The sequence below is a fragment of the Macaca mulatta genome, chromosome 16, assembly GCF_049350105.2.
Source record: "Macaca mulatta isolate MMU2019108-1 chromosome 16, T2T-MMU8v2.0, whole genome shotgun sequence".
In the NCBI taxonomy this organism is placed as follows: domain Eukaryota; kingdom Metazoa; phylum Chordata; class Mammalia; order Primates; family Cercopithecidae; genus Macaca; species Macaca mulatta.
In genome coordinates, this window is record NC_133421.1 from 21,481,914 (window position 1) to 21,502,455 (window position 20,542).

General features: G+C 40.4%; 1 protein-coding gene across 14 annotated transcripts in view; it reads left to right on the forward strand.

The window, feature by feature from the left end:
- SPECC1 (sperm antigen with calponin homology and coiled-coil domains 1) overlaps positions 1 to 20,542 on the forward strand; it is a 310,488-nt gene that overhangs the window by 237,544 nt on the left and 52,402 nt on the right. For 8 of the 14 annotated variants that reach the window (XR_013406174.1, XR_013406175.1, XR_013406176.1 and 5 more), the window contains 3 exons: positions 10,494 to 10,639; positions 11,788 to 11,888; positions 18,021 to 18,102. Coding sequence is in view for 8 of the 14 variants with exons in the window: in XM_028836114.2 (XP_028691947.2) it covers positions 10,494 to 10,639; positions 11,788 to 11,888; positions 18,021 to 18,102 (329 nt within the window). In the remaining 6 variants the exon portion in view is untranslated. Of the gene's footprint in view, positions 1 to 1,387; positions 3,401 to 10,493; positions 10,640 to 11,787; positions 11,889 to 18,020; positions 18,103 to 20,542 lie in introns of those variants that run through there. The other 6 variants (XM_028836117.2, XM_077970534.1, XM_077970535.1 and 3 more) reach the window with 1 other exon arrangement.

Below are 20,542 nucleotides of genomic sequence, written 5' to 3' on the forward strand. Positions count from 1 at the left end.
AAAGTTGAGTCCTGGGGCCTGGCAAAATCAGAAAAAACACAGGCAGCTCAGTGTAATGATATATTGTGCCGCATACAAGCTTTCTAATGAAAGACATTGTTCATGAGCAGCGCGTGGCCCAGGCTTCTCAAGCAGCATCAGGGAAAGACCTCTTTTTGTGGCATTTGTTTCTCTTGTTCTGAAACAGCAAATGCCATTACTTTGAGGGTGATTTATCTGATTCTTTCTGTGTTTGTCGTATAATACCAATAAGCATCCATGGAAAACATCTTTAAAAGAGATAATTAAACACACTTAACATCTGTGCCTAATTAATGCTGTTGGTTTCTAAATAGAATGTCTGTGATTCGAATGTGTTTTGTTTTGCCTGCACCACAAGTTCTTGCATTGTCGCCTCTTGGAGGTGAGCAGTGTGGCAGCGCAGCACGTGCAGACTCCACTGGAATTGGCTTAACTCCGTGTATGCACATCCGTGTCAGCCCAAGTGTCACTGTGTGTGCCTGTGCTGCCCTCTGTGTTGCTCTGATGGCTCTAATATTAGGGTCACAGCCGCTCAGCATATGTTCTCCAGCTACAACGGAGAGGGAAGGGCGGAAGTTGGAGGTATAGATTCTTTAAGATCCCTTTTCCAGCTCTCTCGCCACAGATGCTCTGATACTGAGCCCCTCTCCCAGGTGGAGGGGGGCCGTTCTCCTGAGGATTCTTAAGCAGTTTCTGAACAGACCTCACTTTAGCATCCATGATAGCATGATGGACAGGGGTCTCCAGCATTTAATTTGACGCTTGATGCGGAACCTGGTCCTCTCATGTGCCCTTTTTCCAGCCAGCATTATCTGTTCACTCACACCTAGTACTCTTTTTTTCATAGTTTAAATGTACATTTATGTCATTAGACACACAGTCTATAATCTAAAGAGCTGTGTCTGCTTCTCTGTTCCCTGACCCCTGTTTTTACAGATTTCAACAATGTGGACATAAGCTTCCCTTAGACCTTTAGGATTTTTAGGTTGCAGTTATAAAAGCAAGAAGGTTTTTTGGCCTTGACAGTGGAGAGAAACATGCGCCTCTTTGTAAATTCTGGAGGGGCCTCTGGGTGTTCATCCTGGACATCTCTGCTTCACCACACAGTTCTTTGTCGGAGAAGTTCTGGTGGAAGGAGCCTAGTACAGGCATTTGCAGTCTATTTTTTTTTTTTTTTTTTAATGTCCAAAAACCTTTGGCTTCCAAAAAATTGGAACAGTAGGAATTAAAACCCGTTGGCCTATCTTGGACATTAGCTTTTCCCTGTGGGACAGTGTAAGCTGGAAATTCTTGCGTTTGTGAACTAAGACTGTATTGCCTTAGGTAACTCCTTTACAGCCTCTCCCTCCCGTTTCTATTTTCACAGCTCCCTGGGCTCTGTCAGCTAGCAGAGCATTTGGTGGAAGAAAGACAGCCCAGCTCTTGCCATGATTGGGAGCCGCAGCCATCTCTAGATGAAAGGGGGAATGTGTAGAGGAGAAATTGCCTCTTTATAAAGAGCCCAGTTGTCTCCTTGTGACATTCTCTGTTTCTCAGAGTCATTGCCGTCAAGTCTCTGCTTTTTGTCCACATTTTGGGATCAGCTCACTGCATGATCAAAGATGATGTTTCCCTCTTTTTACTTTTCCTCAGAAGATTCAGCCGTCTTTTATTTGGAGAATAAAATGAAGTTGTTCTGAAAAAAACAAAGTACAAGTCTTATGAAAAGTTATTTGCAACTGGAGTGCTGAAAGGCGCAGTGGCAGAGCAGATGCAGAGCTGGGCACAGCACAGGCCTGAGTTCTTTTGTTGTTGTTGTTTTGTTTTGTTTTTTTTTTTTGAGACAGAGTTTTACTCTTGTCGCCCAGGCTGGAATGCAACGGTGCGATCTCGGCTCACTGCAACCTCTGCCTCCCAGGTTCAAGTGATTCTCCTGCCTCAGCCTTCCAAGTAGCTGGAATTACAGGCACCTGCCACCACGCCCAGCTAATTTTTGTATTGTTAGTAGAGATGGGGTTTCACCATGTTGGCCAGGCTGGTCTCAAACTCCTGACCTCAGGTGATCGCCTGCTTCAGCCTCCCAAAGTGCTGGGATTACAGACATGAGCCACCGAGCCCAGCCCCTAAGGCCCAAGTTCTACTTTTTGGCATTCATTTCTCTGCTTCCTTTTGATCATGGTGTCTGATCATTTTGGAATTCACATTACTCAAGGCAAAATAGGAAGCCATCTGCATGATGTCATATTCCGAAGAAGTCAGAAAGTTCGTCAAGTTGGAGCTTTATTCTTATTGCCCAGGCTGGAGTGCAGTGGTGCGATCTTGGCTCACTGCAAGCTCCGCTTCCTGGTTTAAGCTATTCTCCTGCCTTGACCTCCCAAGTAGCTGGGACTACAGGCACGTGCCGTCACACCCGGCTAATTTTGTATTTTTAGTAGAGACGCGATTTCACCATGTTGGTCAGGCTGGTCTCGAACTCCTGACCTCAAGTGATCTGGCCGCCTTGGCTTCCCAAAGTGCAGGGATTACAAGTGTGATCCCCGTGCCCGGCCCCTTCTGTGGGGTCTTGATTGAGCCTCTTCACTCGGAGACTGACTTCATTACCTCGTCTGAAACAAGGTGCCTGCAAGCTTTGGGTTGATTTCCAGAATCTTGCTGGGTTAAACATAAGTAGATATTTGATCATAAAGGATGTTATTAAGCCAGATAGGTAAGCACGGTGACAATGGCAATAGAAATCTAATGGAAAACGATTGAATGACAACTACACCAAAGTTTTGTGGATGAAACTCACCCCAGAAACTTAGCGTTCAACTCAGAGTGATACACAATTCAAAATGTGATTTAAACTTCTGGAAATATGTGTGTTTGTGAAGATCCAAATCCAATTCAGCAACCTCCATCAGGCAGAAACCTCCTGCAATTCTCACGTGAGGAACTGGTTCACAGTGTACACGGCATGGAGCTATTAGCGACGTTATCCAAAGGATGAGACAAGACAAGAGTTACAGTCTAATAAAAGGAAAATTAGGAACAGGAATGCTCTTTAAACTCAGGAAGATCTTTTGGGGTATCAAACCATACAGCACAAAATCACTAGAAAAATTAGTGTGGCGTGAGAAGAGTCATTGAGGTCTTCTCTGTAAAAATAACTTAGATACTTGTGAGTAGGACTGAAATTTATATTTTGGGAGCTCTTTACCTCAGATTCAGAGTTCTTAGGATTATTTAAAATTCATTTGTGGATGTTTTCAAATATAAACAATAAGGAAACTGCAACTTCAACTTAAAAGGCACTGCTGTATTTGCACCCCATATTTTGACCTGTTGTTAGGTACTGTTGAATATTTTTATCTGTAAGCCTTTATGAAGTGCAAAATAAACATGTTCTTATATAGAAGCATCTGCTGCTTAGTTTTAATCACCAGCTACGTTTCTGCAGGGACCTTATGTCGTTTTGTTCTACATTTTTTTCTGAGTACAGTTTCAGAACTTCAAAGCCACATCAAGTAACTAGAATTTGAAGAAAATTCAGTCCAGCAGAAAAAAGCTGGACTGTAAGTTGTGAATAGGAGGGTGACATGGAATATGAACAATTTCATTAGTAGAACAAAAGGGCATGGAGTAAAAGTGCTAATTTTGCACAAGTTTTTAAAACTGTAGGGTCTCAGAAAATATAGTACAGACTTAAAGTCTAGATGTGTTTCATTGACATTTAAATATGAATAGATTGGTGATTTAATGTATTGGATTTTTTCTTAATTATGAAGTAATATTTAGGAATACTAATAACAAAATGGAGATGTGTGAAGAAAAATATTAATCTTTCTTCTCCCTCAGTACCACCTTTGAGGAAATCAGTGTTAACAGTGTGTACATTTTTTCTTTACTAGTAAATATGTATAGGATTCATTTTTATATTTTTAATAAAAATTGGATTATATTCTATTCAGTACTCTGTACCTTTACTTTTTATTTTATATGTCATAGGCATCCTTCCAGGTCAATACATGCAAATCTAACTTATTTTAAGAGCAACATGACCTTCCACAGGAAGGACATGTCCTGGAATATTAAAATATTGTCTTACTAATGCACAGCAAGGTTATAATTATTTTCTTTATGAGTAATGCTGTAATAGCAGTCCTTATTCATATAGTCCTATGTAGTTGTGGTTTTATTTTTATAGAATGAGTTTTTCGAAATACTATTGCTGCTCTAAAGTATACGCACATTTTTATTTTAATAGATGTCTCCAGTTACCTGAGTGCTGTGACATTTCACTCTTGAATATGCCCATCTCTACACAGCCTGAGCAGTGGTGAAGAGCCTTGATCTTATTTTTGCCAATAGGATAATAAAAAAATACTGTCTTTTTAGCTCTTTAATTTGCATTTCTCTAAGCATTTTTTTTTTTTTTTTTTAAGACAGGGCCTCACTCTGTCACCTAGGCTGGAGTGCAGTGGTACAATCATGGCTCACTGCAGCCTCAACCTCCTGGACTCGAGTGATCCTCCCACCCAGCCTCCTGAGTAGCTCGGACTACAGGGGCACACCACCATGCCCAGCTAATTTTTTTTTTTTTTTTTTTTTTTGGTAGACATGAGGTCTCAACTATGTTGCCCAGAGAGACTGATACTGAACTCCTGGGCTCAAGTGATCCTCCCAACTCAGCCTCCCAAAGTGCAGGGATTACAGCCATGAGCCACCATGCCCAGCCCTTTCTAAGCATATCTTTGTATGTTTACTAACCACTGCATTTTCTAAGAATTACTAGTTTTGCAACTTTTCCCTGTTTTTTCGCTGAGCCGATTGCTTTTTTCTCATCAGCTTATAAGTCAGTATTTTATGAGGGATGTGATTTTATCCCCTATATTATGAGCCTTTATCATCTTTATCCTATTTATCATATGATATGGCCTTATCATCTTTATCATAGAAAATTTTGTATTTTTATGTAATGTAAACTGTTAGTGTTTTCCTTTATTCTTTTTTTTTAAAAGATTCCTTCTCCCCAATGTTATACAAATATGCTGTTAAATGTCTTCATCTACTTGATGCACACACACATGCAGACCATTCGATCCACCTCTCTTTATTTAATTTGATGTGAGATGTGATTCTTTTTCTCCCACTGGATAGCACTGTTTATTACCAGAGTCTTCCTTTGTCCACTGAATTCAAATCCCACCTTTACATGGTTTATTTCATCCACATTCAGAGAGACTTGCCCTAGATATGCTCCAATTTCTTTCTCTTTTGAGTTAGTTCTGCTTTAAAATATTCATGGATTATTAGATTACTTATATTATTTTTAACTCATCCTTTCATTTAAAATTTTTATTTTATTGAATTTTAAGGCAGATGGTATCAGTGTTGAACTCTGTCATGAATTTACAAATGCCGGTCCTCTCCTGAGTGCAGTTTCCCTTTCACTTTGTATTATGAACTGTTTGCATTGAGCAGGGCATGATTTTGCCTGTCACCTTTTCTTGCTGAAGCAGATTCAGGTGTGGCAGGGCCTGACATTCGCCCCAGGTCCGTATCTGGATTCTGCTCAGATCACTGCCTTTGCCTGACAGTGCTTCGGGTCTTCTTCTCATGACTTAAACATGTTGGGAGGCTCTTGAAGGTACATTTATGTTACATATTGGGAGGTACTGAAGCCCAGGTAGAGTAGAGAAGGGTGAGTGCCTAGTGGGAAATTCACGTGTGCCCAGTTTCTTCTGTGCTTGGTGAGCCTGGAACACAGAGCCAGCTCTCTGGATCTGTGTGTGTGCCCCTCATCCATTTTAGGTGCACACTGTGGCTCTTCCCGCCCTGCCCCTTGTCACTACTGCCCTTTATGCCTGGGGTAAACCAACCTTGGCCTCGTCGAATGTAAATTCCTCTTGTTCCTGATCCTTTGCCAGAATGCCCTGCATCTCTCTGGGCATCTCGTGCTTCTCTCCGGCCCTGGCCCTCTAGGGTGGGAGACATTAGTTGGGGTTTGCCCATATCTCCATTTTCTTTGGAAGGGAATTGGGGGAAAGCCCTTGGTATTGTATTTTCATTTCCCCGACCATGTACTCTGTATTAGCAGAAGTTCTTCAAAATCTAAGCCATGTCAATGATACTCGACTACAAGACTTTTACTATCTGATTCTTATTGTTCGGATTTGTAGATTAAGATGCTGGTATTCAAATTACTTTCGTATCCTGTTTGTTTTTATTGTTATATATGCTTTTATTGAAATTTGAAAGTGAAATTTAGAAGATATTGTTTGACACCTAAGAGACAAAGTACTTCATAATTTCTGTCTTCAAATAGAGTGAAAAACTTCTGTTAGATTTGTTTTGTGCAAAATAAGTATTTAGAGAAAATTACATTCCAGACAAGGGCATAGAATGAGCAGAGGCACAGAGGCAGGACATAAAAGTAAAAAGCTTCAGGTGAATAGTCCAAAACTAGACGGGCAGAGGGGAGTCTTGGGAGATTAACCGAAAGGCCTGGGGTTGGGCTTCGTTCAGGTGTTCAGGAAAGAGCCCGGCAGGCATGAGCATGTGGTTGACACACGACCTGCCCTCTTCACAAATATTAATCTGCCAATTGTGAAGGTGGCAGTGGTGCCATGCAACACCACCCAAATGGAGTTAACCTTTGAATACTTGAAAAATCATCATGTACAGGAGCTCACCTGTACCTGGATCAGAATGAACAATGGCATAAAGTGGTGTTTTGAGGAAGTAAATGCTGTACACCATCACTGACATTTGAAAACTCTGCTCTCTAATGTAACAAGGAAAGCAGCAAATTAGAAAGGTTAAATAAAATTTTTAAAGGGAAATAATTACAGACACATATGTATATGTGCTTAATTGACAAGGTAAGGCATAGAAGGCAGACCGACATTCAATGAGGAGGGCCGTGCGCCTTGCTATTCTCCATAGAGACACTGCCTGCTTATGGAGTGTGCGTCACCTGCTGTGTGTGATACAGCATCGGGCGGTCTGGCCTACAGCTGTCATTCTCTGGTATGGGTTGCCACCTTTTAAGAGCAGATTATTGTATCAAGATAGGAACACTGAAATAACTATTGGTAGTATTTTTAAAATGTACTTAAATTTTAGGAAGAAATACCATCAGTATTATTTCTAGAACCTTGTATACCTCTCACAGAACATTTATGCATTATAGAAAATTTGAGAAAGGCATGGCCAAAGGTGGATTTGCATGCCAGATTCACCATTCATGAACCATGTGACCATGGTCAAATTTTCCTGTAAGGGATAATAATATCTAGGAGTTTTGTTGAAAATTAAATTAGATAATGTTTTTAAGACACATGGTACTGTGCTTGTCATATGCAGTGGAGTTATACACATTCATCATACTTGTTTTGCTGAAATTATTGATTATTATAGTTTTATATGCTGGGAGCAGGTAGAACACATGCTTCATGTTTGTTGTTTTAAGCGTGGCCCCTAAACACAAAGCAGCTATTTAATCTGTGATGTAACAGAGAGCCAACCATGAAAGGCTGGAGGTAATGTGAGTATGTGAGATTGCTGCAGAGATGGTGTGTTCGTAGATAGTCATGTTTACAAAAGCATGTACTTTTGAGTGACTCAAGTTATTTTCATGGCTTATTTGACTACATGTGTGATTGTTATTTTACAGGTTGACTCTAGAATCTAACATCAGCCTTAGAGGCAGTAGCAAGCCTTGAACAAGTGTTTCTGCAGCAGTGGTACCTTGCAGTTTTTCCTTTATTTAATGCTAAGACATACCTGGCTGTATGCGTAAATATTTCTTAATATTCATTACAGAATACAGAGTTTTTATTCTTCCTTGGAATGGAGGAAATGTAATCCTTCATTTATTGCTGATGCTGTTACTAATCGATCCCAGCCAATTCTAGAATAGGCTGGTGTAAGGATTTTTAACCTCATTTATGATTAAAGTACATACTAATAAGCCAATAGCATTCTTAATAACCATTTTCTTTGGTTATTCATTTCAGGCTTGCTTTTGTGAATCCCTCACACACACACACACACACACACACACACAGACACACAGACACCACCTGCCCCCTCCATCACTGTTATATAACACAGTGGGTATTTCTGTACTCAAATAATACAGAGTTTTCTCATATTGACTCTTACTGTTCTAGCCAAGTAGACTGAGTGTTTGAAATATTGTCTTTGGATACCTGAAGGCAGAGGTAATTGATTCTTGTGGCCTTGCTTTTTAAATTTATCATTTGATATTTTGAATTGCAGATAAATTTAGATAACTGAAAGGAATAACCTCAGCAGAATGTAGGCTTCTCTATTTTGTTCTTATTAAATTATCAAAGAATGAAATGTAAAATGAATTACTTAAAATGATTGTCCTTGGAGGCCTTTGGTACTGAGTCGTTTAGATGGACTGGTAAGAAGTTGGCCAGGAGCAGTGATTCATTCATGTCATCCTAGCACTTTGGGAGGCCAAGGCAGGCAGATTGTCTGAGCTCAGGAGGTTGAGACCAGCCTGGGCAACATGGCAAAACCCCGTCTCTACTAAAAAAAAAAAAAAAAAAAAAAAAAATTACAAAAGATTAGCCAGGTGTGGTGGCGCTTGCCTGTAGTCCCAGCTACTCAGGAGGCTGAGGCATGAGAATCGCTTGAACCCGGGAGGTAGAGGTTGCAGTGAGCTGAGATTGTGTCACTGTACTCCAGCCTGGGCTACAGAGCGAGACTGTCTCAGGGGAAAAAAAAAGAAGGTGGCCCATTTTGTTTGTTGATGACCTTCATGAGAATGGCTAGCACAGACAGAGGAAATTATGTTCTGCTCAAACCTAACCTGATTGCATTCTCTTTCTGCATTTTCGCCACCTGATTTTATTGTATGGGAAAGTATGAAAACCAGTTCCTCTCAATAAACCTTTAAAAATTATTTTAAAAACCCAACCTCCTACAGTTTCTGAAGTGCCTGATAGTTTCTTCCAATGAAGTTTTCAGTTTACTGATTTTTTTTTCACTCATAAGAAGGGACTGTAGAGTGAAGATTGTAAGGCTTAACAGGTAAGAAGTTGGCCAGGTGCAGTGGCTCATGTCTGTCATCCTAGCACTTTGGGAGGCCAAGGCAGCAGATTGTCTGAGCTCAGGAAGTTGAGACCAGCCTGGGCAACATTTATTCTATTCATGTTGTTTACAGAGCAACAGAAGAAAGCTTAGAGAATTAAGGACAAATAAATTCAACTGCAGAAGCTTATGAGGAGCTAGATTAATTTTGAAATGATCAGTAAATAACTATTTTATTTTCTGATTTAAACTTCCACTGACCTTATTGAGATACACTTCCAGAAACATTCTGTTTGAACTATTCTCATAAATTAGTCATGTTGCAAAACAGCTGTGGCAATATGATACAATGAAGAGAGCAGTGATTTAGCAATGAGAAGATTGGGAGTTCTTGTGTTGACTCACAGGGAGATCACATGACATGCCAAAGTCCCCTAGATGAGGAAGCCATGCATGAGAGGATTGAGGATTGGGTCAATGATCTATCATAGAATACTTTCTGTGAGTCTAGAAGCCTCATGAAGAACATGCCAGCAAACCTGGGTGAGAGCAGGAGCTTCACCTTGTGCAGAATTGCAGTGTGATTTTAGAGTGCTGTTACCACTCTTATGCTTAGAAGGCAGAGTGTCTGAATCAGGATTCTGTCATGTGTAATGGATCGCACTCTTGTTGGCTTAGGCAGAAAGGTGTTATATGGTTTGCAGAATTGTTGGGAAGGCTGAGCTTCCAGGAGCAGCTCCTAAAGTCCACACAGAACTGAACCACCAGGGAACCTGCTCCCTCCCCCAGGAGAGGAGCCTTAACTTCAGAAAGCTGCCCATCCAGTTGGAAAGCTGCCACCACGGTTGCCAGCACCATAGCATCTTGTCTCTTCTACAGTCTCTGTCTACATAGTGAATGCCCTGTGCCCTGCCTCTCTTCCTCTGATCCAGGTCCCACTCCAGGTCTTGCCCAAGTCTTTCTCATTGGTAGAACTTAAATCACACCCAAAATCCCAGCTGCAGGAGAGCTGTGAGATTTCATCTTTCCAAACTCTGTGTACTGCATGGCGGTTGGAGCACATATCGGCCGCCAATCCACTGCATTCACCATTGACAGTAGATGAAATATTTGTGATCAATAACATTTGCATTTTTTCAGAAAAAATGCACAATTTGCAAAGTAGCCATACACACTTTTTATTTGAAGCTAATATCAAGTCACTCTACATATAAAAATAACTATTTCTGACCATTTCCCAAGAAAACAACTCTTCTAAAAATTGAGAACAATGCCTACATTATTTCCTAAAGATGCAAACTGGTAGAGAAAACAGGATGTTAAATTCAGAATTTTCCTTCCAGCTTTGTTTATTTTCTCCACATCAGTTCTGTTTTCCTCTGTGTCTTTTTCTCCCATGGGGATGTCCTCCACCTTTTCAATCTGATTTGCTCTTTGCCATGCAGACCTGTGGATGAAGAGCCAGAGTCCCCCGAGGTCGATGCTGCTGGTCGGTGGCCTGGTGTCTGTGTTAGCAGAACATCTCCAACACCCCCGGAGTCGGCAACCACCGTTAAGTCACTTATCAAGTCATTTGACTTGGGACGCCCAGGTATTTGATCACAGTTTTTCTATAAGCAAAGCTCCAAATTCAAACTTTGGCCCGACATTTGATATGTCTACTGTCTCTACTCCACCCTGGCCCTATGTTGTTACAACCACAAGGGCACTTTCCAGGTCCTACCACATGTAGCCACTGCATGCAGGAGCCTGGCTGAGGCTCCGGGGAGACACTGATGGAGAGACTGGTGCGTGAATAACACAAATGCAGCCTCTTCCTCTCTACCTCTTCCTTCCATCCAGTTCCTGCCTTGCTACCTTTCTTTTTTGCCTCTTATAGCCATTAAATTCAGGTCACTACTATTTGCCTTTTTGTCATCGCATAAGAATTATGAGGGTCAGCTGGAGACTTCATCTCCTAGGAAATGAGGCATCACATCTGTGCACCTGGCCCTCTTGTAGGTACCCCGGCCATCCCCATCTTGCAACCTGCTAGATGTTTTTCTATCCGGTCTTGTACGTGAGCACCTGTGCTAATCTGTCACTCCTGATCTAGGTGTGTTCCCAGCTTTTCCTGGAATTGTCTGATGGTCTCACAATTCCCCTTTAGTCATGCTTATCTTCCTATATGAGAACGATGCATAGCTATACTTCATACATATACTGTACACATAAACATAGCAAATAGAAGAAACAGAATGTGCATCTCTCTACAGTAACAATATCTTTCTTCCCCAGACTGCAACAAACATGCCATTGTACTGGGAGACTGTAGTAAAAGTTAATCCTAGGATGCACCTGGTTGTCTCTGCTAAAATTGTTTGCACCTAAATTAGATTAAGACTAGGCTCTACATATTCAAAGACAGGAAAGCCTTTCATGTCTGTGAAGACAGGAAATGAATTAACAATTTGTACAAGAACTTTTCTGTTCCTTCCTTCTCTAGGCACCTCATTATTTATACAGTCTCTTTTTGCTCAGCTATCCTTCATCTAAGACTGACCTCCACTCAGCTGACTCTTCCCTTCTTGTTTCCCCAATGCAGCTCTAGTCCAGAGAAGAAAAGGATAATAGAGTAAATATTATGCTAAACACGGATACTCCTTAAGCCACCAAAAAAAGTAACAAGAAATCAGGAACAACTATATGCTATTTTGAAGTGGAACAGCATATACATGTTCTCATGTTTTTTCTTGGCAGGTGGAGCTGGACAGAATATTTCTGTCCATAAGACCCCCAGAAGTCCCCTAAGTGGGATACCAGTGAGGACTGCTCCAGCAGCTGCTGTCTCTCCAATGCAGGTAGATGAGCCCCAGAAATAACCACTGCGTATGGTTTGCTGTGTATGCCTCTAGATGTTTTTCTTTACACATATTAGTGTGTGTGTGTGTAGAGTGTGTGTGCTTTGTAAATTGGATTACACTATGCATTATTCCAATACTTATTTCACTTTATCATTGGAATGTAAGCTTCATGAGGTCAGATATTTTTGTTCATTTTGCTTGCTGTTTTGTCTATAACACTGGCTGGCACACGGCCACATTGTAGTAGAAGTTCAGTAAATATTTGTTGAATGAATGAAGGAATATGTCTTCAAATTTTAACATTTGGAGAAACAATTCTTTTTTATAAAAGATTACATAATATGTGGTGATTTATTTAGCCACTCTTCTACTGATAGAAGTTAGGTGTTTTTGGATTTAACTTAATACAAAAAACAATACAGTGATCATACTGATTCAAATTTTTGACTACTTATGGGGCTACTTTTTAAATAAGGATATATCAAGATTCATTTGTAAATATCAGAGATCACAGTAGTTAAGCAGAAAGGAATTTAATACAGGGCTTTTGGTACTGAGGGCTGGAGAAAGGTCTAGGCTGCACTGAGATTCCAGGAAAGGTTCCCAGAGCATCTGAAAGTTAGCCCATTATAAGGGGCTTCTGTTTCTGCCAGAATCAGGAAGTCTTTCTCTAGGTGCTTACCCAGGGACTGCCACTGCTACCAAGATCTAGGATCAGCCTTGTGACTACACTGCCACAGGTGCAGTTCATGCCAGCAAAGCAGACTCTGTGCCTGCCCCATACTGACCAGAAAACGATGACACACTCCCCAGAACCTCTGCTCCCCTGCCACAGAAGAGCGAGTGCCTTCCCAGCCATGTTTTCCAGGAGAAGCTGCAGAAGGGAAGCCTTCCACTCCCTTGCACCTTCCAGATCCTCTGAGAGGGGGCCTGTTTGACAGAAGCTCGGCCACTTGATGAGCCAAGCTTTAAAGGAGTTTGCCAAGTACACCCTTTAGCTTCCCAGTCCCCTGTAGTCAATAGGTCACCCTACAAAGAGATAAGGATGGAGTTGAGTGAGCCTGTCTTGAGATATACAAATTGATTCCTAGTAAAGGAAAATGGGGTCCTAGAAAAGGAAATGTATTTGACCTCTTCCAGCATGTTGAAAAACTTGATAGACACATTGCTCTTCAGTTTGCCCTCCCACTCGCTGTACTATTTTCTAAGAATTTTGACACTGTCTATAAATTTTGAAGATTAAGTAAATGAACAATAGTATCTTGTTTTACTTTATCAGTAAAGTTGAGCACTTCTTCATATGAACACAGGCCATTTATCTTTTGTATGTCTGTATGGAAACTTACATACTTTGCCTGCTTTTCTTTTGAAGTCTTTTTCCATTTTGTAAGAAGTCTTGATATATTGTGCTTTTTAACATTTTTTCATATGTAATTGTATTACCTTTGTTATCTTTTAACGTCATATTAATAGTTATCTTTTACTGAAGAGAAATTTTACATTTTTGTGTTGTGTTTTAAGATTTTGTTTTGTTTCCTGCCTTAAAATGTCTTTCTAGCTATTAGATGATTAGAATATTCTCCCTAAATATCTTAAGGAAGTCTTTTATTTGTTCAGTCTTAAAACTCATAGAAACATGGGTTTGGATTTAGATGTTCTTCCCCTATCTTAACTGCCTTCTGGAAGCAAGCAGAAGTAAATACTCTCTGGAGGACAATTACATCATCTAGATCCTTAAATTATAGCCACATTTTAAAAAGTACAATGTCATATAGTAACTTTAAAAAATACCAGGCATGGCTGGGTGCAGTGGCTCACACCTGTAATCCTAGCATTTTGGGAGGCCGAAGCAGGCAGATCATGAGGTCAGGAGTTCGAGACCAGTCTGACTAACATAGTGAAACCCCGTCTCTACTAAAAATACAAAAATCAACTGGGCATGGTGGTGTGCGCCTGTTGTCCCAGCTACTCGGGAGGCTGAGGCAGGAGAATCACTTGAACTCAGGAGGTGGAGGTTGTGGTGAGCCGAGATCCACCACTGCATTCCAGCCTGGGCAACAGAGTAAGACTCCATCTAAAAATAAAATAAAATAAAACAAAAAACTGAGCATACAAATAGATAATACCAAATGATGAAAAACCAAGAGAAAAAATAGGCAATAGAAACAGACACAGAAGATTCAGATATTGATATTATTAGACATAGACCCTAAAACACCTGAGATTAATGCTGTCAACAAAGTAAGTGACAAGGTAGAGAATTTCAGCAGAAAACCATAATCTATAAAAAAGAATCCATTAGAGATTTTATAACTAAAAATAAAATACCTGAATTAAAGACTCAATAAAGTTTAGCTGTAGCTTAAACAGTTAAAGAGAGACTTAAAGAACAGAAGACAAGTCAGTATAAATATCTGAACTGAAGCACAGAGAAAAAGGATAGGAAATAGAGAAAAGGACGTAAGAAACATACGGGATGGAATAAAAAGATCTCATGTGTAATTAGAGTCCCCAAAAGGGGAGAAAAAGGGCAGAAGCAATATTGGAAGGGCTAATGATCAAGAATTTCCAAAACTGATAAAAGATGTCAAGCCCAGTTTCAAGAAACAATATGAACCCCAAGTGAGATGAGTACAAAGAAAACCACTTAGACACATGAGGTTAAAACTGCTGGAAATGAAAGAGAAAGAATCCTAAAAGCACCCAAAAGAAAAAAGACACCTTAATGTCAAAGGAGCAAGAGCAAAACTGACATCTTTCTTCTCAACAAAAATGATGGAAGCCCTGAAGACAATACAATGACATCTGCAAAATGCTGAAAGAAACCTGCTTTCCTTTACGTGGTGAAAATATGCTTCAAAACGCTGTACCTGGTGAAAATACCCTTCAAAGGTGAACACAAAAGAAAGATGCTTTCAGTCCAACAAAACCGTATGTTTTTTCGTAGGATACTTGCAGTGAAAAGACTATTTAAAGGAGTTCTGCATGGAGTTTGTTCTTTTAAAAGGCTGTTAAAATTCAAAACACCTGACAAGAAAAGCTAATGCAGAATTACCTGTATCAGGAATTTGTAAGTGGATACATCACTAAATATTTCATAATTATTAAAGCAATAGTAAGAGAATATTATATGTTACACTTAGTGCTATAAATTAGAAAATATTGATGAAACAGTCAAAATCTTAGAAAAATGTAACTTGCTAAACTTATATAGGAGAGAGTAGTAGAAAAGCTCAATCATCTATAATTTATACCAGGCCCTTGTGGCTTCACCATGAAACCTCCCAAACATTTAAGGAAGAAATAATGTCAATCTTATGTAAATTCAGAGACTAGGAAAGAGGTCAGCATAGCTTTCATCCCTAATACTTGCAAGAGCATTAATAGACAAGAAAATTAAAAGGTCAGTCTTTCTCACAAACTTCTTTGCAAAATTCCTGAACAAAATCTTGGAAAACCTTATTCAGAGATAACATGACGAAGATCATGTCATGTTTGGTTTATTCCAGGAATGGAAGGTGGTTTTAACTATTGAAGCCAACCAGAGTAATTCACCACATTAACAAAGGTATAAAAAGAATATGGTCGACCGGGTGCAGTGGCTTATGCCTGTAATCCCAGCACTTTGGGGGCCAAGGTAGGTGGATCACTGGAGGCCAGGAGTTCAAGACCACTCTGGTCACCATGGCAAAACCCCAGTCTCTACTAAAAATACAAAAATTAGCTGAGTGTGGTGGCGCGTGCCTGTAACCCCCAGCTACTTGGGAGGCTGAGGCACAAGAATGGCTTAAACCCGGGAGGCGGAGGTTGCAGTGACCTGAGTTCGTGCCATTCCACTCCTGGGCAACAGAGTAAGACTCTATCTTAAAAAAAAAAAAAAAAAAAAAGAATATGGTTATCTTAGTAGGTGGCAGAAAAATGTATTCAATAAAGATTAATATCTTTCTTGATGGAAATTCTTAGAAAACTAGGAATAGAAGGGAAATTCTTTAATCTGATAAAAGGTCTTTATTATATATCTATGGCAAATATCATACTTAGTGGTGGAATATTGGACGCTTTCCCACAAGATTGCAAATGGGATAGGAATGCCCCATATTGTCACTTTTGTTCAGCCAACTTCAAAAGCAAGATTTAAAACTACTTTTGAAAACTGTATACCATGACCATTATATTTTTGTGGGATGTGGATATATGGAATTGTGTTTAATATGCTATGAAGTAGAGCCTCTAAGAGGAAGAATGTTCTGGAAAGCCTCAGAATGGCCCTGCACAGACAAATGTACCAGGATGTTCATTGCAGCATTATTCCTAATATTAATATCAATATCATTATCAATAGAGAATCAGTAAAATAAATTATGGTAATGAAAATAGCTAAGATCTACTGAATGCTTCCCATGTGCTGGGCTGTGTTTTGATTGTTCTAACTGAATTTAGCTCATTTAATCCTCCCATAACCCTCTGAGGTAAGTACCTTTAGTATCATTGCCATTTTATAGATAAAGAAAATAAGACACAGAGAATTAAGCAACCCAGGGTCTCCCAGGTGGGTGGTGCCATCTGGCCCAGAGCCACTTGCTTGGCCTCTTGTGGCACTTTTCATGGAAAGCTGCCAAGATGGTGGGTATAGAATGACCTCTAAGATACAGTAAGTGAAAGAAACAAAACGGTATATAAAACAGTGTAATGCTATGATAACATTTATGTTTCTAGAAAAACAGAGGGTGTTTTTCAAGGTTTTTCCTTGAATAATATCACGCTGACTTGCATTCTGAAATGCTTTTTTAAATGGCAGTAAAAAAATGCACCATGAAATCTACCCTATTAACAAATTTTGGGGTATTATTAACTCGAAGCACAATATTGTATGGCAGGTCTCTAGAAATTTTTTGTTTTTAATTTCGACTTTTATTTCAGATTCAGGGTGTACATGTACAGTTTTGTTACATGGATATATTGTGGGATGCTGAGGTTTGGTGTATGATTGATCCCATCACCCAAGTAGTGAGCATAGTACCCAACAGGTTTTCAATCCTTGCTTCCCCCTCCTCTAGCACTCCCCAGTGTCTATTGTTGCCATCTTTTTGTCCTCTACAACATTTTTATCTTGCCTGACTGAAACTCTGTATCCACGGAACAATTCCCCACTTCCCCTCCCTGAGGCCTCTGGGAGCCATCACTCAACTGTCTGTTTCTGTGATTTTGACTACTTTAGATTCTTCACGTACATAGAGTTATGCCACACTTATCCTTCAGTGACTGGCGTATTTGACTTAGCATAATGTCTCCAAGACTCATTTATGTTGTAGCATGGGACAGGATTTCCTTCTTTTTTTAAGGCTGAATAATATTCCATTGTATGTTCTGTACCACATTTTCTTCATCCGTTCATCTGGTGGTGGACACTGGGGTTGCTTCCACGTCTCGGCTGTTGTGAATTATGCTGCAGTGAACATGAGAGTGCAAATATCTCTTTGAGATCCTGTTTTCAATTTTCTTGGATAAATACCTAGAAGTGGCATTGCTGGATCATTTGGTAGTACCATTTTTAATTTTTTGAGGAACCTCCATACTGTTCTGTGTAATGGCTGCACCATTGTACGTGCCTACCAACAGTACACAGGAGTTTCGTTTTCTCCACCTCCTCACCAACACTTGTTCTCTTTCTGTGTTTTTTTGATGATGCTCTTCCTAATAAATGTGACGTGGCGTGTCACTGTGGTTTTGGTTTGCATTTCCCTGATTGGTGATGTTGAGCATCTATTCATATACCTATTGACCATTAAAAATAGAATACTTATACAAACATCCTTGAATATACATAGAACATTCCAGGAAAGATATTCACAAAGCCAGTTAATAATGATTGCCCTTGGAGAGAAGAACTGGGAGATGGGAAGGAAAAGGAGACTTTCTCTTCACTATTTGCCCTTTTTATTGCTTTTGAGGATAGTGTCTATTGCGTGTATTACCTATTCAAATAAATGAGTTAATTAAAAACTCCCCTGGTTATTCCACTGTGTTTAAGAACTATTGCACACACACGCATGCACACACACACATCTGTGTGTGTTCTGTTCTTGATGTTATGAGCTCACCGTGCTGGTGTCCTCCTGGTTTTTACAGAGGCATTCGACTTACAGCAGTGTGCGGCCAGCCAGCAGAGGGGTGACTCAACGCTTGGACCTTCCCGACCTTCCCCTCTCAGGTAAATCATGTCAGCAATAAGAACTTTTGACTTATCTTTCCGTGCAGTTAACTTTTCTTCATTTCTTTGCATGAAACTGAGCTTAGAAAAATAATCAGTGGCATTTCTTGCAAGTGATTTCAACCCCTGAATAATGTACACGTCATGGACATTAGATGAAGCAGTGCAGCTGACAAAAGGAAAAAGCGTCTATCTCCTGCCAGCTGCACTTCTCAGTGTCCTTGTGCTAGGGAGAGAGGCCCAATTTTGTTGTTGTTGTGTTCTTTTTCTTTTTTTAGAGACATGGTCTTGTTTTGTTGCCCAGGCTGATCTCAAATTCCTGACCTCACATGATCCTCTTGCCTCAGCCTCCCACAGTGCTGGGATTATAGGTGTGAGCCACTGTGCCTGACATGTTATTTTTTAACTGAATCTCAAGAGCATATTTTCTCATCTTTAAAAAGTAACTAAGGGAAAAAAAACTTCCCTGATTTTGAATTTGTCTGCTGCTTCCACAATTCTTAAAATTTGCCTCTTTAAAGGTATTTGTCTCTTAGTGCAATCCTCTTCCTGTTATTACACCGTGTGTGTGTGTGTGTGTGTGTGTGTACATATTGTTTTGTTTTGTTTTAACTCAAATACTGGTTGTAAAGTGAAGGTTGCATTCAGCAGTCCCCGACCCCCATCACATTTGCGTTCACACCACATCTCCTGTGTCACAGGCTGATGTGAAGCAGCCTTCAGGAAGGAACATGTGGGCTTGAGTCTCAGCACTGCTGCTCAGCCTGGCTTTGGCCCCATCACCCCACTTCTCTGTGCTTTCGTCTCCTCATCTCTAAAATGGAAATAATCCGGTCCACCTCCTAGGATCATATCAAGGATTGAGTTAGCATGTTAAAGTGCCTTGAACATGCTGGGCATGTGGCGAGCGCTATGGAAGTGTTTGCCATGCACATCTCACCTGCTGTTCTCTGCTGACCCAGTTCACCTGCCCAGAACTAAAAGGACAACAGTGCTTGAGCCTAGTGGGAGGTTAAGGTTGTCCAGAATATGGGGCTTAGAACCTATGTATGTGTCTATGTGGTCACTGTTAGGAAATAAAAAAGGCAAAGAGAACACTGAATGGACTATTTACTGTTCCCTGTAGGCAGGATAGAAAGCCAAAAGTCTGGATCACATAGACAGAAATTTTTTGTTTCTAAGCATAAAATAAAATTTCTACAGCTGTACTTCCTTCAGATCTTGGTCAAACACCATCAGGCTTGTTCTTAAAATAGTTGTTTCTGTGAGGGAACTTTCCCCTCTGAATCTTCTTTGCTTTTTCGTGGAATTAAATAAGGATTTTAGAGTTGGATAAACACTGACAATTGAGAATTTGAAGATGATCTCAGCCCATTCCTCGAATTCTATGTGGGAGATATTCAAGCCCTACAGAAATTCAGTGACTTATAAAGGCTGCAGCAATTTTGGATGGCTCTGGGGCCAGGAAGTCTCCTGATTCTTTCTACTTTGTGCCTCTTGGTGCTGAGGTTGGTGATTGCTCTGAGTCATAGCTTTCTAAAGAAGTGATGAAAGTTTATACGGCACTCCAAGTCATAATAATGACTTTCCAGCAGAAGGAAAAGACCACCAAAGGCCAGTGTAAAGTCAAGAGTGTTAGAAGAGAGACAGTGGGTGTAGAGAAATGAGAGAGTCTATGCTCCGGGAGACCAGTCCTGAGTGTCCCATACTAGGAGGGGAGTGGAGGAGGCCAGAGCACAGCAGGAAGCCCACTTGGCTCACAGTCCCCATGCTTGCTGTGTGGAGGGAATAACTTGATTGCACACATAGTGATAGGTGTGGGGTTTTTGAAAAATTGTGGTAAAAGACACATAATATAAAATTTACCGTATCAACCATTTTTAAGTGTACTAGGTAAGCCTTTGGTAGATAATATTTGTGTCTTCTCTCTGTTCCACTAGCCTTAAAGTTTCCTATTGTGTGGAGACACCATTCTTTTTGGTTTTCTTTGAGAGAGAGTCTTGCTGTCACACAGGCAAGAGTGCAGTGGCATTATCATAGCTCACTGCAGCCTCAAACTTCTGGCCTCAAATGATCCTCCTGCCTCAGCCTTCAAGTGGCTGGAACTAGAGGTACATGCCACCATGCCTGGCTAATTAAAAAAATTTTGGGGGGGGGGCTAGAGACAGGGTCTCACTAAATTGCCCAGGCTGGTCTTAAACTCCTGGCCTCAAGCAATCCTCCTGTCTTGGCCTCCCAAAGCACTGGGATTACAGTCATGAGCCATCATGCCTGGCCAAGAAACCATTCTTTTAGTTGACAAGATACATACTGAACTTGAGACCACAATAGCTTATTGCTCTGAAATTAATACCTCATTGACAGCCCTCCCTACTTAGCCCCCACCAGGCACCTGTCTGCTTGGATGATTCTATTTACTGTTATTACAGCAAAGGATCGC